The sequence below is a fragment of the Myotis myotis genome, unplaced genomic scaffold, assembly GCF_014108235.1.
Source record: "Myotis myotis isolate mMyoMyo1 unplaced genomic scaffold, mMyoMyo1.p scaffold_m19_p_6, whole genome shotgun sequence".
Lineage (NCBI taxonomy): Eukaryota > Metazoa > Chordata > Mammalia > Chiroptera > Vespertilionidae > Myotis > Myotis myotis.
The window spans coordinates 101,035,450-101,052,994 of NW_023416368.1; the positions used below are offsets into that span (position 1 = coordinate 101,035,450).

The 17,545-nt window shown below is 52.3% G+C and overlaps 1 protein-coding gene across 2 annotated transcripts in view; it reads left to right on the forward strand.

Annotated features, from left to right (window-relative positions):
* The window catches only part of PDE5A (phosphodiesterase 5A), a 104,067-nt gene extending 87,067 nt beyond the window's left edge, over positions 1–17,000 (forward strand). The window contains exons 12-17 of one of the 2 annotated variants that reach the window (XM_036314592.1): positions 1,680–1,826; positions 4,212–4,337; positions 6,251–6,345; positions 13,798–13,885; positions 15,735–15,835; positions 16,933–17,000. In XM_036314592.1, coding sequence (XP_036170485.1) covers positions 1,680–1,826; positions 4,212–4,337; positions 6,251–6,345; positions 13,798–13,885; positions 15,735–15,835; positions 16,933–16,951 — 576 coding nt within the window. In that variant the 3' untranslated portion in view covers positions 16,952–17,000. Of the gene's footprint in view, positions 1–1,679; positions 1,827–4,211; positions 4,338–6,250; positions 6,350–13,797; positions 13,886–15,734; positions 15,836–16,932 lie in introns of those variants that run through there. The other variant, XM_036314593.1, reaches the window with a different exon arrangement.
* The last annotated feature ends 545 nt before the right edge of the window (positions 17,001–17,545 follow it).

Below are 17,545 nucleotides of genomic sequence, written 5' to 3' on the forward strand. Positions count from 1 at the left end.
GGGCTGTTCCCACCCCTCACTCCCAGCTGCGCTGACAGGGGCTGCTGGAAGCACAAGGCCTTTATGTAACACCCAACCCCTCCTGGTGCAGCCACACTGGTCCTGGCCCGGGGCTAAAGGAGCAGCTGAGTGCTTTCTCGTGGAGTTTGGGCTGGGAGAGTCTGTGTGCAGGGGGAGCGGGGGGCATGTGTATAAAGTGTAAATACGTCTGGTGAGCGTAAGTCCGACGTGAAGGTCGTGGGGAGTGGGAGGAGGCGAGGTGCCCTCTCTGGGAGGGAAAGCTCTGGATTGGCCGTGGGATTTTATTATGTCACCTCTGTGCTTCACAAAAGATGGAAGTGGAGTGGAGTAGTGACATCCAGCTATTCACGGGGAACCTCAGGGGTTGGGGGGAGTCAGGGGAACGCTTTAAGGGGGGACCCCGCTTACCTGTGCCCTCTCCACACTGAGCCCCATCAGCTAAGGTGCAGGAGCGGTGGCCGGTGCAGAGAGGGGGGCATGGGGACTCCTGCCAGTGCCGATCCTGGGCCCCGGCCCTGCAGGAAATCTAGGGGAGACCCCACAGCTCAGCTCTGCAGGTGCCCGCGTGCCAAGGCCTTGGGCTGTTGCTTCCTGGGAGTTGAGCTCTGTGTAGCCTTTCTCAGGAGAAACCGGAAACCCTTTATTTTTGCTTAATCTCCCCCAATTCAAATACCATAACCAGTTTGGTGATTTTTATTAACATCCCGTCTCAGACTAGAGAGGTCAGCCGGCAGCTGTGGGGGCTGCTGTCTCTCACCCGCTGGAGGGCATCTCCGCTGAACTTGGGGTCCTTTGCACTGGAGCTGACGGCTCAGACCAAGTGAGGGAATGGGGTTCCTTGCGTTCATTCCATAGCCGTCCCTGGTGAGCAGTCACAGCCACAGCCGCCAGCAGCCACAGTGGAAGCGCAGGTCCCCGTGTGGCCGGGCGACACAGGAAACCACGTGCCCGTGAACTTCCCGGAGGGAACGGGCATTCCCAGCTGGGTCAGCTCTGCGGCATTTGACCTTTGACCTTTCTGTGGGTGGGAGCGCAGCACCTGGAGAGAGAAGCGGGGGTAGAAGGGAACATGGATGAGATCGAGGGAAAGGAGCCAGGCGCATCGGTGACGCTGCCGCATGAAGCGCCGTGCAGTGAGCGTCGGAGCAACACCACGGGTGGCGGCCAGAGCGCAGGCTCTCCAGGGAGCAAAACCGGCTTCTCAGGCCGGCCCAGGCCTGAGCCGGGCGCCTGTCTCCCGGGCACACCCAGGGGACGGGGCAGGGCTGGGCACTGGGGCGCCTGCTCCGCTCCACGGGGAGGAGGCTGACCCCGTCTGGGCTTTAGTTTCTGCACCTGAGGGCGTGTTGCCTGGGAATGAAACGTGAAGCACTCCGAGCATCGTCACTGCTGCTGCCCCTCAGTCCTCGCCCCGGCCCTGGCATGGCCCAGGACGGCCACTCAGAGCCATCATCGGCACAGGCCAGGCAGCCTACAGGGCACCTCCGGAGGCCTGCGTCCTGTTCCGGGCTCAGCCTCCGGCAGCAGCCTCGCTGCCTCCGCCCGCCTCCTAGATGAGGGTCTCCCATGTGTCCCATTCCCAAGGGAAAGCAGACGCACTGTTCCCCGCCGTGAAGCCGAGGACTGTGAGCCGGGCTTACTCGTGTCCCCTCCCCCAGGCGGCCGTGGTGCCCTCTGCCCAGACCCTGCGGATCACCGACTTCGCCTTCAGCGACTTCGAGCTGTCGGACCTGGAAACTGCGCTGTGCACCATCCGGATGTTCACCGACCTCAACCTGGTGCAGAACTTCCAGATGAAGCATGAGGTGAGGCACACGCGTGTGTGTATGCAAGCATGTGCACATATATGTATGTGTATGAGCATGTGTGCATGTGTGTGCACCATCCAGATGTTCACTGACCTCAACCTGGTGCAGAACTTCCAGATGAAGCATGAGGTGGGGGCGCATATGTATATGTGTGCGTGTGTGAGCCCGTGTGCATGTGTGTGGGTTAGTGTGTGTGCACACGTGTGTATGCATGTGTGGAAGAGAGAATTGGCTTTGGATGCTGGTGTGAAATGCAGATTTTAAGTTTCAGCGACTGATCTGTCACTAATGCCTATCAGAGAATTTTAAAGGAAACGACCAGCCACCGGGAAGGCATTTATCGGGTTCCCACCAGGTATCCAGCCCCCACTGTTAACTGGGGGGGGTTCCCACCCTGGGAGAGGATGTGCAGAGGCGGGTGGGCAGGAGGTGGGGGCTGTGGAGAGCGCTGTGCAGGGGTGAGGCTGCAGGCAAGCACAGGAGGGGAAGGAGGAAGCCCATCGTATAGACCCCTGTAGGCTGCTCAGAGGAATCAGGATTTTGTCCTGAAAACAGTGGTGTCACCAGGAGTTTGAAGGGGGGGTGACATGTCGGATGGCGTAGGTCACTATCTCTCAGGGAAGGGCCAGGACTGAGAGGGCTCCTGGGGAAAAGGGGGTACAGGGCCAATGACAGGCCAGCTCTGGGCGCCCCTGGGCCACTGTCTGGGGAGAAGATGAACACAGGCTTTTACCGCGTTGACAACCTCGTTCGCCTCCTGGGAAACAGCAGGACTGGACGTGTCCCTCCCCACCATCCATGGAGAAGGAGCATCAGGGACACAGAGGAGGGAGGAGGGAGAAGACCTCGGAGAACAAAGTCCAGTCATTTGCCTTCAAGGCATTTGCTCGGTCGGGTGTCTGCTCTCCTTGCACAGGTCTCCTCCCCTGGAACGTAAGGACCCCTGAGGCCTCGCTGTTCAGCTGATGGTTAATCATGAAATGCGGTTGATACCGGGACAGTGCGCCTGGCACTGGGCTGGGGCCCGGTCCGCAGTGGGGTCCGTGCTCAGACGCCTCGCCCCAGATGGACACCCGGCTGATGCGGGGGAGGGCGGGACACACATCCCTCACCGAGTTACGGGGGCTCAACCTCGTTGTCCCCTCAGTCAACCCTCAGATGAAAGGATAATTGGCTGGGTTTCTGCATTTTTCCGGCTTCTGCGGTCAATCCCAGCAATTGCCACAACCCCTCCCTGCAGAGCTTGGAAGCTCATAGCTGTTACAGTACTTAGCCTCCCAACAGGACGAAGCTGCCACCTCCTGGCCGCTCTGTCTGAGGTGCCAGGTAACACCCGATCCTCTGCCATGTGCGGTGGCTGGGAGGGAGGAGAAGGGGCACTTGGTTCCCTGCGGCCTGGGGCGCAAGAAACCGCAGACCCTCCACCCACCTTCTCCCAGTGGTTCCACCGATGAGAAAACTGTGGTTTGGACCTGCATCTGCAGCATTCTTTCTGGAAACCTCCACTTCCCAGGTAGTGCTCTGTGGCAGAAGCGCCTCCAGCCATGTGTGCAGGGAGAAGCATGCATCTTTGTTCCTTGTCCAGGCTCCCAAGAGCACAGGGAACCACTCAGGATTGAACAGCGGCAACTGGATGCTGACGCAGTCACAGCCCCCGCGGGGGACCTGAGCCCCGGGGATCCTTGCATACACACCACTGAGAAGCTGAGTGAAACCCAGCTGTGACATGCTGCTCGCTCCATCTTTAAAATGCTTTTTTTCATATGGACCTTGGCATATGTTATTTTTTTAATTGCTTCTCGGTAACCACGCAGTCCCTCTGTCTGAATGCCCAAGCTGGTGCAAAAGGGACAAAGAGCTCAGGACGCATCGGGCCAGGTGCTGGAGCGGGACATGTGCCCCCTCCCTGTCCCGTCAGCCCGTGCCTCGCACCGAAGCCGTCACAGCAGACGGCAGGCGACTGGGGAGGCCTCAGCGGTGGCTGCTTGCGTGGCTGTCCGACCGGGAACTCACACGTGCGGGACTCTCCTAATTGGTGACGTGGACCTGGTGTCTCACAGAGCTAGTCGGTGCCCGCCAGGCCCCCGGGCCTCCCGCACGGCTGCCTTGCATTTTGCACTAATTTAGTGGGTTGGTTAGCAGGGTGGGCTCTGCCGTCGGATGCTCAGGTATGCACTCTGGCCCCTCCCTTAGGAGCCACATGACCTGGTCACATGGAGCCACACGTGTGTGTCAGTGTCCTGATCTGTTAAGTGATTACATCCTAGTCCCCCCCGCATCCCCGGAGCCGGGGATTGGGTGTGCTGTGCGCATCGCCCGGGTCACAGTGAGCATGTGACCAACTTCCGCAGTCGCTGTGACACGTCCGCTTTCCGCCCGCAGGTCCTCTGCCGGTGGATCCTGAGTGTGAAGAAGAATTACCGGAAGAACGTGGCCTACCACAACTGGAGACACGCCTTCAACACGGCGCAGTGCATGTTCGCCGCCCTGAAGGCAGGCAAGATCCAGGTACAAATTCTACTATGGAGCCATTTGCTTAAGACGTTTGGTGGCTTTCGTGGTAAAATTTACAGCACATGCTTTCAAGTACTTTTTTAAATCTGCATTAGTGGTGATTGAGGGTACTGCTTGTTGCCAGTTACAAAATAAATTGTACTTTAAGGAAAGAAGTCTAGTGTGGCAAAATACGTGGTTGATAACATCCTCTCCTGTGGAATGTATGCGGCATGTTAGCATAACCTCTACGTAGCTTCACGCTAAAGTCAAATGGCGCTTGGGAAGGTCAGTATGTCCTTCAGAGGGAAACTACAGCAGCATCCGTCTGCTCACATTCGTGCTGCTCCACACCACGCAGGTCCTGAGCGTGGCTCCCTAGATGCGACCAGGGCCCTGTCGCGGGTTCTCTTCACCCCGTGAACCTTACTAGTGCGTGGGCCACACCCTGTTCACAGGACATCAACGCGGACAACGTTCCAGCACCTAGGTCCTTGCCAGGCCTTTTTATGCTTAGCTCTGTCCTTAGATTCCACCATCAGCGGGCACCGACCCGTTATTCTAGGTGAGTGAGTCCAGGCCCATCACAGAGCTCTTCAGTCCAGAGCTCCCATGCTTTCCCCATGAGTGTCTTTTGTTGTTGTTGGTAATCCTCACCAAAGGACGTTTTGATTTTTAGAGAGAGTGGAAGGGAGGGGAAGAGAGAGAGAAACAGACACAGTGATAGGTTGCCTCCTGCACTCATCCAGATCGGGACCAGGGATGTAACCTGTAACCCAGGTAGGTGCCCTTGACTGTGAATTGAATCCGCAACCCTTTGGTGTGAAGGCCGGCGCTCTAACCACTTACCTACACCGTCCAGGAGCTTCCACGCTTTGTTATTGAATTCTAGGACTGCTGTTCTTCTCTGCTCCCATAGGGGGCGCATTTGAACACAGAACCAAGGGCAGGGCTTGTCTGGGAGCCTCTTGCCAGAGTCCCCCTCTCCCGCAGGGGCAAACGCCCATGGGAAGCAGGCTCCACTCCTGTTAGGAGGAACTGGGAACGTCAGGAGGGTTAAACCACCCAATGCTATCCGGGCTCTGGCAAAGAAAAACAAAATGCTGATGTGTGTGCTGTGAATATGCCACTTCGAGTGCTGAGAATTCCGGCAGATAGAGCCAATAGGAATTTCAGCTTGTGTTTTCTTATGAAGAAGAACAGTAGTACAGAGAATACAAATGGCAGCCACTTAAAAATAACCTGGGATTCACTTTGCAATACATCATGTAACTTTTTTCAAAATATATATTTTTTTATTGATTCCAGAGAGAGGAAAGGAGAGGGAGTGGGACAAACATCAGTGATGACAGAAAATCATTGATGGGCTGCCTCCTGAATGCCTCCTAACGGATCAAGCCCTCAACCTGGGCATGTGCCCTGCACCAGGAATCGACCCCCAAATCATGGTTCATGGGTCGACGCTCAACCGCTGAGCCACACCAGCCAGAATATTATGTAACTTTTTAAAGCCAACTTTTCATCCCTAATCCCTTTTGTGTATTCTTTTGACAAATATACTCATTGTCTGGTGCCTTTAGGCACAGCCCCTGAGGGTAGAGCATGGAAGCCATGGAATCTGTAGGAGTTAAAGGTTAAGAGAAGCCGGCGATTCAAAGCTCATGTGCTTATCCCACATGCATACATAGACCATTAGGAAGGAGTGGTGTTGACTGTGGGGGACAGGTGGTTGGTGAGGCATTTCCGCCCTCTCCATGGGTCAGTGACATTGGCGATAGCCCTGCTCTGAGGGCGAGGTGCAGCTCTTCCCCTGTGGAGCGGGCGTGCCGCTACCTTGAAGCAGGCCTGTGTGAAGCGCTGAGATTCACAGAGATGGCCTAGCACCCTTACAGGTCCTTCTCTCTCTCCTCCCCACGCCCACCGTGTAGAGCAAGCTGTCGGACCTGGAGGTGCTGGCCCTGCTGGTCGCCGCCCTGAGCCATGACCTGGATCACCGCGGCGTGAACAACTCCTACATTCAGCGGTGAGGTGGTCACCCTGCCAGACAGGGTGACCTTTTCAACTGTGGGGTTGTCCTTATTAAAGCAAAACCCACGGCAAAATTGCATTGGTCAAGGTCCAAAATATCAACTGGTTAAGATCCCGTAACATACTCTGGTTTTATTTAAATACTAGAGGCCTCGTGCATGAAATTTATGCACGGGGTTGGGGGAGGAAAAGGGGAGTCCCTCAGCCCGGCCTGCATCCTCTTGTAATCTGGGACCCCTCGGGGGATATTGGGCCTAAACCGGCAGTTGGACATCCCTCTCACAATCTGGGATGCTGCATGCACCAGTTACCATACTTTTCACACAGGTGAATCTTGCTGTTGTATGGGCAGCTGCATTTTTTTTTGCCCTGATTATAAAAAGTAGTACAGAACATGATCCTTCTGAGGCAGTAGTACCATCTCCCCCATCTCATGGGTGGAAAAACTGAAGCAGAGAGAAGTTAAGTAATTGGCTTTGTCACCCAGTTATAAGTGTCAGAATCAGGGCTGACCACAAAATGTACAAGCCAGAGTCCATGCATGTCATCGCTGTATCATCTTGTTTTTTCAGTGTTAGAGTAGCCTTGCCAGGTTTTAATTTTTAAATCTAGGAGACTGTTGCCAATATATAGGGTAGGGTCCCTATGCCTGGCTGGCGATCAGGGCAATATGTGGAGTGACCAGCGGGTGGGGTAATAGGGGGGCCCCCGCTGGCACACGCCTTGGCTGGTAGCCTGGTGCAACCCACTGGCCGGCCCCTCCCCCCAGTCATCGCCACTAGTCACCTCCCTCTCCAGGGAGCTCAACGCAGACTCTCAACGCAGGAGCTACCCCCAGTCAGCCAGGGTGGGGGCAGTAGCTCTTGCATTGAGCATCTGCCCTCTGGTGGTCAGTGCATGTCATAGCAACCAGTCGTTCCTCCGTTCAGTCGATTTGCATATTAGGGTTTTATTATATAGGATATTTTTATTGATTTCAAAGAGGAAGGGAGAGGGAGAGAGAGATAGGAACATCAATGATGAGAGAGAATCATGGATTGGCTGCCTCCTGCACGCCCCACACTGGGGATCGAGCCCTTAACCTAGGCATGTGTCCTGACCTCCTGGTTTATAGGTCAACACTCAACTACTGAGCCACACCAGCAGGGCTAGTTTTATTTAAGGGAAATGGGGGGAAATGAAAGTCCAGTACTGTGTTGGTAACGTTTCTGGCCTAAAGTGGGAAAATATTTATGTAAGAATCTTATTTCATGAGGTAATTACCAAGAGTTTTGTTTCAGGTTGAATTAGGGCTTCATAGCAAACTTTAAAGACTAGTTCAGAGAAGGTAAGATTCCACCCTAATAGACAAGGTGATGCCGGGAAGGGCCTCGCTCGATCCCGGGCTCCTGAGGGGGCTGTGGCCTTGGGGAAGGTGCAGGGCGCAGCACAGTGCTGAGGACCCCAGGCTTGGCAGCCAGACTTGGATTCAAATCCTTCCTCTCACACAGTCCCCGCATGACCATGGGCAAGGGCACGTGCTGCTCTGCACCCGGTTTCCTGACTTATACATGGAGGTGATCGCATTCCCACCTCATGGGGTTGGCGCCGGTTCAGGAGCTAACACGTCACCACCACGGGGAACGCCTGGCTTATGCACAGTGTGAGCAAGCCCCAGCAGCCATGCTGGTGACCGCGTTCTCATCGCCAGCCTGCTCTTCGGCCGATTCTGAGACTAAGATACTAACTCCACAGACAAGGGCTTCAGGTTCCCTGCGGACCTTGCTTGAGGGGCGTTTGCAATAGAAAATGAGATGTGAAGGCAACCCCACTTCTCGTCAGGTTTTTGAGCCACCACGACATTCTTATTTTCTTGCAGCCACTTAGTCTAAAAGCCTACATTTTAGTGGGAAAACCTCTTAGTACTGAGCATTGTTAAGTATGCGAGTGATCCCGCGGATGGGATCTCTTCAGGAAATTCCAGATGTCTGCTGTCTTGAGGAATTTCGGGAAGCTCTCTAATCACATTCCTTTATCTAAATAAATAGACAACTTCATGTAGAAAGAATCAGAGTGAGGTAGCAGCCACGTCCTCTGCTGACCTCCGACGGGAGGAGAGAGCAAGCTCCGGCCCCAGGGTCCGAGCCTGGCTGTTTCCTCTTTAAAGTCTAACGTGTGTGCTTTGCCGTGTGGCTGCAATGCTGACCTGTCATGACCAAAGGGGACAAGGCCACCAGGAGATGCAGCCCCGAGCGCGGCTGGAAGGTCACAGGGCCGCACATGCTGTTAGTGTTCAGGTCAGACGTCGCACTGTCCTGTGGAGAGGGAAGAACACGGCCATTTTCCCTTTGTTTCCACCCGGAAAAACATCTGGAGAAACGTCATCTTCTCTTTTAAAAAAAAATCCCTGGGAGCAGTCATGGATCACAGCCTCTGCTTTCACACTCACCATGAGGCAGACTCCCCCACGTCACAGTAACGTCAGTGAAAACCTGAAGGAGGGCCAGAGATGTTTACTTCTTCCTCCGTCCCTGTGGTTCGAGCAGAGGGAACCCTGACTTCCTGGGACGTTTCTTTCCTCTGTCCCCAGTGGGAGAGGGGTGACGCCGCTCGTGGGAGGACGAGAAGAGCGTGGACATTCCCACATGAAGGACTAGTTTCTGAAAGGTCTGCTGTCCCCACCTCCTCAGATACTCAGACATGATAGAAAGGAACCCCAAACCACGAAAGGAGGCACGGAAGTGAGAGGAACACATCAGAGAGAGAAACGCTCTCACGGGGCAGCACAGTTAGAAACAGAACCTCTGCCATTTTGTTCTTCATCATCTTTTCTGAAAATCAGTTGGAAGCTGTGTTGCAGAATTTACCAGATGACTGAAAAACACACAACAGGTATTCAGAAGTTCAGGAAAAACCCTTTATTTGCAGATGTACTAGCACGGTGACTCAGGGGAGTCCGTTTCCAAAGCCTGAGTGGTGAATATGGAGGAACTTTCCCTTTATACCCTTAGTTTCTTTGTCTCCCAAATATGGCTTCCAGACTTTTTGCAGGCTTTGCAGCCCCCATGAGTTGGGATGGGGGAAGTGAGATTACACTCAGAGGCTTGGCGCCAGTGCTGCCAACCCCCTCTGGGGGTTGTATATGGTTCATTGTTTATGGCCTCTGTAAAATGGGAGTATTCCAGGAAACATGTTCTTCAATGCAGGACAGGCATCCTATATAATAAAAGGGTAATATGCAAATTGACCCTAACAGTGGAACGACCAGAACAGCCTGTCGCTATGACATGCACTGACCACCAGGGGGCAGATGCTCAATGCAGGAGCTGCCCCCTGGTGGTCAGTCTGCTCCCACAGGGGGAGCTCTGCTTAGCCACAAGCCATCAGTTGGACATCCCCCGGGGGTGCCCGGGCTGCCAGAGGGATGTCTGACTGCAAGCTTAGGCCTGATCCCCTGGGGAGTGGGCCTAAACTGGCAGGTGGACATCCCCCAAGTGGTCCCGGACTGTGAGAGGGCACAGGCTGGGCTGAGGGACCCCTCCCCCACGAGTGCACGAATTTTTGTGCACTGGGCCTCTAGTCTATATATATATAAAAAGCCAGTGTCCGTAACAACTGTGATAACCAAACAACCAGTCACCATGAGGTGCATTGAGCACTTCTCGGTCCCTCCCCCACAGCCACAGGCTCAGATCACAGCAAGGCGGGTGGCGGGCAGGCGGGGCAGCCAGTACAGCAAGCAGTGGTGGGCAGGTAGGCAGGGCTGCGAGCAGCAGTGGGCTACCATGCACGATTTTACATGCTGGACCTCTAGTCATAGGTAAGAATGGAATTAATTATTGGCTAGCAAGAGTGTGCATCAGAATGCAGGTTACTGGCACAGTTTCAGATAGCTACTCCACCCCCAAATGTCTTATTTTCCCTTTCAGCCGAGGCTTGTTTTGATTCATTCTCAGATTCTTTGAGTCCTTCCTGGGTGGTAAAGATGGGCCTAGGAGGACCTGGTTCACAGGGAGACCTTGAGGGAGTAGGGGGAGTTCGCTCCTGTGATGTCTCCCACGTGGTGGGGGAAGGACAGACGGGTTTCCCATAGATGCTAAATTATTTTTAAAAACGAGCAGCGGTGGGTACCAGGAGGCTGGAGACAGCTGGCCGTGACGCGTGGTCACGTAGAGAACCTTAGGCCTGCAGTCAGCATAAGAAGTCAGTCATTGATTTGGTTAGATTCAGCTTTGGTGCTTTATAAAGTAGCTCAGTGAAATTAGCCTACATTTTAGGCAGGTGGATGAGAACCAATGATGGAGACCTGGCGTTAGCTGCAGGGAGAGAGATATGAAATGTGGTGCCTGTGTCTGGATTTCCGTCTCAGACACAGTGGCGATCAATGCGAGGAGATAGCTGGTAAGTTCCAAGCTGCTTGATGACCTGGCTGCACCACTCAGCACAGGAGTGGTCAGCACCCAGGCTCCTCCCCACCATGAATGGAGGAAGTGAGATTTCCACCGGATCTTGAGAAGGGGGAGGATTTGAGAGGAGAATAGATGAAATGTTCCAGAAACCCAGGAGGTGGGCGTTGCCCTGGGACATGCTGACCAGGGATGAACTGAGAGATGAACAGCGAGGAGGTACATTCGTGGGAGGGAGAGCTTTAAACATCTGCAGTGCGTTCAGGGGGGACAGGAGGAAGCAAGGGCATTGTTTAGGAGGAAGAGTCTGAAGGTACCAGGAAAATGGTAGGAAGTAGAGCCTCAGGGTTCAGCTAGCCAGCTAGGAGCATGCTGAAAATCATATCCTGGCTACACAGGGGAGAGACTGGAGGAGAAACATTTTAATTCCCTGTTGAACAGCTAGTTCTGTGCATGAAAGAAAGGGAAATCATGATTTCTGGTCCAGGAAATTGGAACAAGGATGGTGCCATTGAAGAAAGTGAAAACTGGGAAGTGGGCAGGTGTGTGTGCATGTGCAGTTGTGTATGCGGATGTGTGGGCAGGTGTGTGTGTGGGTGTATGTGCAGGTGTGTGTAGGTGTGTGCAGGTGTGCATCGGTGTGTGTGCAGGTGTGTGTAGGTATGAGGGCAGGTGTGTGTAGGTGTGTGTGCAGACATGCAGGTATGTGTAGGTGTGTATGCAGGTTTGTGTGCTCTGGAGGCAGCCATGAAAAAGAGAAGGTACAGGAGCATGGCAAAGAAAAGAAAATTATAATAGGGTGGTTTAAGAAGAGGTAAATTGCCGAGACCGGTTTGGCTCAGTGGATAGAGCATCGGCCTGCGGACTGAAAGGTCCCAGGTTCGATTCCGGTCAGGGGCATGTACCTGGGTTGCGGGCACATCCCCAGTGGGGAGTGTGCAGGAGGCAGCTGATCGATGTTTCTCTCTCATCAATGTTTCTAACTCTCTGTCTCTCTCCCTTTCTCTCTGTAAAAAATCAATAAAAATATATATTAAAATAAAAAAGAAGAGGTAAATTGATAAAATTATTTTTTTTCAAGATTAACAATTCAGTTAAATCAGGAAAACATGTCAAACTGTATTTTCCCACAGACCTTGCCTGCTCTGTATGTGACACAGTGACAGGAATGAGCGGGAGTCAGGGGCTGGTGTGCAGGTCACAGGGTCAGCAGGCTCTGAGATTCAAAGGGGAGCCGAGACAGCACAGGAGTCACCACTGGTGAAGTTTAGAGTGGGCAGGGCTTCCCAGAGGAGGATGAGATCATCCCTGGAGGCTCGAGAGGCAACAGAGCTGAACATGGGTAACGTGCAAGTTCAAACAGTGTTCACAGCAGTAGTTCAGTCAGTCCTCCCCATCAGTAGTTCAGTAGGTCCTCCAGCCAGTAGTTCAGTCAGTCCTCCATCAGTAGGTCAGTCCTCCTCCATCAGTAGTTCAGTCGGTCCTCCATCAGTAGTTCAGTCAGTCCTCCATCAGTAATTCATTCAGTCCTCCATCAGTAGTTCAGTCAGTCCTCCATCAGTAGTTCAGTCAGTCCTCCTCCATCAGTAATTCAGTCGGTCCTCCATCAGTAGTTCAGTCAGTCCTCCATCAGTAGTTCAGTCGGTCCTCCCATCAGTAGTTCAGTCAGTCCTCCTGTCAGTAGTTCAGTCAGTCCTCCTCCATCAGTAGTTCAGTTGGTCCTCCATCAGTAGTTCAGTCAGTCCTCCATCAGTAGTTCAGTCGGTCCTCCCATCCGTAGTTCAGTCAGTCCTCCTGTCAGTAGATCAGTTGGTCCTCCTGTTAGTAGTTCAGTTGGTCCTCCTGCCAGTAGTTCAGTTGGTCCTCCTGCCAGTGGCCAATCACAGAATAAGAGTATAGGCCAACATCATTGTATCTCTCATTATGAGCTCTTGGGACTCTTCTGACCTCTTTATAGATAAGAATTGGGTTGGTCCTCACACAAATCAATAAATGACAAGCGCTGGCGAGGATGTAGAGAAAAAGGAACCCTTGTACACTGCTGGTGGGAATGCAGACTGGTGTAGTCACTGGAGAACAGTATGGAGTTTCCTCAAAAAGTTAAAATGGAACTCCCATTTGACCCAGTGATTCCACTTTTAGGAATATATCCCAAGAACCTAGAAACACCAATCAGAAAGGATATATGCACCCCTGTGTTCATAGCAGCACAATTTACCATAGCTAAGATTTGGAAACAGCCTAAGTGCCCATCAGCAGATGAGTGGATTAGAAAACTGTCATACATCTACACAATGGAATGTTATGCTGCTGTAAAAAAGAAGGAATTCTTACCATTTGCAACAGCATGGATGGAACTAGAGAGCATTGTGCTAAGTGAAATAAGCTAGTCAGAGAAAAATAAATATCACATGATCTCACTCATTTGTGGAATATAATGAACAACATAAACTGATGAACAAAAATAGAGCCAGAAGCATGGAATAGACCTGATGAACTGAGTGCAGGACCCCTCCTTGCCTCCCTCCCTCAGCCAGGCACCTCACCAGTCCTCCTGAGTTCAGTCTAGCGAGCTCCCCGACCTACTAGGTCCCTGTGGGGAACAGACTCCCCCTGTGCCTTCCATCTGGCACCTTCACCGGCTCCTCTCAGACAGTTCTCCCTTTTCTTGAGGCATGAGGGGGCCTGGCCGTGAGCCTTCTTTCTCAGGAAAAGCCGCATGGACATTTGTTTCATATTCTAAATGAATTAGAGTCTTGACATTGAAAGCGATGATTGGTACGAGTACTTCAGGGATCCTCTCTCTGTATCTAGAGAAATTAGTACCTTGTCCTTGATACTGACGTTGATGGGATTGTTCACGGTTTGAACCAGTCTTTGAGAACAGCCTGGCTCTTTATACTTATTTCCCAGAGATGACCTCCCTCAGCTAAAGGAGAGAGCATGGTTGGTTTGATGGATTTTAGCCTCTTTCTTAAGGAGCCAATAAGAAAAGAGTGACAGCCGGCCCATGCAGCGCCTGACTATCCTCTCTAAGCCCTGTCTCTGTGATTCCCCCACAGGAGCGAACACCCGCTGGCCCAACTGTACTGCCACTCGACCCTGGAGCACCACCACTTCGACCAGTGCCTGATGGTCCTCAATAGCCCGGTGAGGCCCGGCGGCCCGGAGGCTGCACAAACGCGGGGATATTTTAAGTGTTTGGGTTCATGCCCAGGATCCTAATTCCTGGGTGTGCGTCATTCTTTTTTGGGTAAGGAAGGCCGAGGTCCCCACAGCCTCGTCCCTGTGCACCCTAAGCTGCCAGCTGCCTGATAAGGGGGTTTGCTTACTCTCCTCACTTCGTTACTCCACATTGTTCCAAACTAGAAGCAAGCAAAGCTGGTGTTTTTTGGCTCTCCGTTAATTCCGCCTTATTTTTGGTGGTGATGGTGGTCGGGGGGGGGGGGGGGGGAGGGGGCGTAAAATTAAGTGGGTGATACCAGTGCTCAAGAACCTTTTCCTCTTTTTATTGAAACTTCTGACCACGAACAAATTGTTAAGGGATGAAGCTGTTCAACGCCTGGTGGAGACGGATGTTTATCCGTGTGAGAAAGCACATGACATGCTATGCTAGACATATTTCTGTGGAGGGAAGTAAGCTTGAGAACATGTATACCAACCCGTTAGCCATGGTTGTTTCTGCCAACTTAATACTTGTTATATTCTGGTTCCTCTGTTACTCGCATGGTCTGTTGTGTGCATGCCTGGCATTATAGTAAGAAGCATGAGTTATAGCTGCTGCTGGGACATCCTCCTACAGCAGGCCCCCCCACCTCGAAGCAGACCCCTCCCTACACTCTGTCCCTGGAGGCCCCCACACGCAGCGGTTTACAGCCTTTGCCTGGGAATGGGGAAATAAGCACATAACACCGAAGACATTTCCTTTTAGACATCTCCTTTCCCCTGGAAATGGTTTGACCTTACACCCAATGAAAATATCGGAAGATATTTTCTGAATAGTTTTCTGTTCAGCCCAGAATCTAAAATGACTTGATATTTAAAAGTAATGTTCGTCAGTTCGTCAGTGAGACACATGCCCGATTTCAGCCTCCAGCTCTCCACTAAGCGAAGATCTTATCTGGGCCTGGCACCCCCGCGTGCCCCGTGTTCAGAAGCACCCGCTGCCCTGGACCCCAGTCCTGAGCCGCTGGTTCCCTCAGCCCTGGGACTTAGAAAGCACACCTGCCTCCCATGCAGATGTTGAGTTTATTCTGAGAACCGAGGCACGTTTTACTCAATTCGAGATGAGAGATTTGCTTTAAATTCCAGGCAGGCACAACACAATAATTATGTAGTTACAGCGTTTGAGTGTTTGCCCGCGGATCAGCCCCTTTTAAAGAGTCCTTCTTGGTTTCATACCGTGTGTGCTTCCCACCAGGAAGCCCACCTGTAGGCATGTTCCCAAGGACTACGTGCTGCTCTTGATATTAAGTTAAAATTACATAAACGTGTGCCACTGTGTCACTGGATTTATTACAAAAACCATAGAGAAAAAAACGTGTTAGTCATCAATTGTTTAGCAGTTTCACCATTCCGTTCTTCATTAATGTGGCTTTGAGGTTTCAAGCTTCACTTCCAGTTGCAATATAGCAAGTAAGCTGCCCATGGCTAGATAGTTAGCCTTTAGGCCGGCGGAGGCCCGGGGGGTAGGCAGTTGGCAGACAGGCACAGGAGGTGGGTGCACCAGCGGGAAGCCGGCATTTCCTAGGAGACCAGGCCGTGGAATTAGGCATTCACTCTCTGGAAGCAGGTGGCCCATGCACATGACTCCGAACCCCAGGCCCGTGGTTTAGCTGTGACCGCGTTTTCCGCTGTCCTTGTGGAGGGGTGCTGTGGGGTACTCCTGGAGGTGCTCCTGTGTGGTGCTCCCGGGGGGTGCTCCTATGCAGTGCTCCCATGCGGTGCTCCTATGTGGTGCTCCCGTGGGGTGCTGACGATGGTTTTCTTCTCTGTGAAGGGGAACCAGATCCTCAGTGGCCTCTCCATCGAAGAGTATAAGACCGCGTTGAAGATCATCAAGCAGGCGATTCTGGCCACAGACCTGGCCCTGTACATTAAGTAAGTCTCCCCAGTGCCCTGCGATGAGTGGGTGTGGGAAGAGTGTGCCGTGTTTCACATGGGGACACGTCTAGGTTATAGGACTGTGTGCAGTTCTTAGAGGTGGAAATGTGGAACTTGGACATTACTGACGCAGGACGTAGCGTGCATTCATGGGTGAGTGTGTGTGTACTGCGTGGACAGGCTGTGGTTTGCACATGGGACCGTAGTCTGGGTGGCGTGTGCAGTGAGGGGAGAAGATGGTCACACTCACGTGATTTCCCTGGACACGTGGCCCTCTCTCCCCTCGCACGGGGAGTCACGCCTGTGTGTAGGCCATTGATGAGGAGTAAGCACACACAGAGCAAACAGGAGCACGGACACCTAAAGGGAGCTGCCGCTGGCATCCCTGCTTCCTGAATTGGGGAGCACTTTAAACTCAACCAGGACAGTAGAGAACTGAGTCCATTTCAGCTGGTTTAACATGATGGCGGAGTAAAGATGATCATATAACCAAGAATTAGAAAAACACCTGTAACCACATGCCTCCTACCTTCCCAGGCCACGGGTCTCTCTGGAACCGGTGTTTCATTGTTGGTTCTTGGTCACAGGCCGTCCATTCTGTTCCATAAGATCCCTGTTTTCCTGATGTCTCCGGCATCATGGCTTCTGGAGATGTGGACAGCACTGGGCACTGAGGAACTCCCTGGCCTCCAATAGAGGCTTCTTCCTGGTGTCTCCATGTTTCTTTGCCTCAGAAGCAGTTCACAACTTTACACTGACATAGAGCACTTGTTATGCCTTTTTATTTACCCTATCTCATAATACAGGTGCATTATATGAAATTACACTGAAATCATATAGTTCTTCTTTGCCATGCACTTAAAATTCCTTAAATCATTCTCAGCATCCCATTTTAACTCACATTGTCTCACTTTTTTAATATACTTTTTAAAAAAATTTCAGAGAGGAAGGGAGAGGGAGAGAGCAATAGAAACATCAATGATGAGAGAGAATCATTGATCGGCTGCCTCCTGCATGCCCCCGACTGGGGATGGAGCCTGCAACCCAGGCATGTGCCCTGACCGGGAATCAAACCATGTCCTCCTGGTTCATAGGTCAACGCTCGACCACTGAGCCACGCCGGCCAGCCCATCTCACTTTCATGAAGTTGTGTTTAGGAATGAGATTACCACTGTCTGTGGTCTGTACAGGTGAGGTCAATGCTTCATCCAAAGGAAATGGTAGAAGGAGGAAAAGGGAGGCATTCACAATTTTTAAATGATGGTTTTTATGTTGGGTTCTAAGATGGGTAAAATCCACTGGAGATTTTCTCCCCCCAAAAATTGAGTCCATGATTCTTTCTAGACCAAAGGGATAAGATGAGACCTAGGGACTCCTCATAACAATCAATGTTTTTCTTTCTTTCCAAGGAGGCGAGGGGAGTTTTTTGAACTTATAAGGAAAAACCAGTTCAACTTAGGAGACCCGCACCAGAAGGAGCTGTTTCTGTAAGTGGCCTCTGTCCGCCTCCACGCGGAGGACTAGTTTCCAGTAAATGTCATTAGTGGCAGGTTGTGTTGCGAGCACTTGTCACAACCCGGTGACCTAGAGGCTGTGGGAATTCCCGCGTTGAACCAAGGGTAGGACGTGAATGTTAAACAAAAGGAAATGCGTTGCAAAGTCACCTGAAGGAGCCATGCCTTTGTTCTGGGGGGACGTTAGGATGTG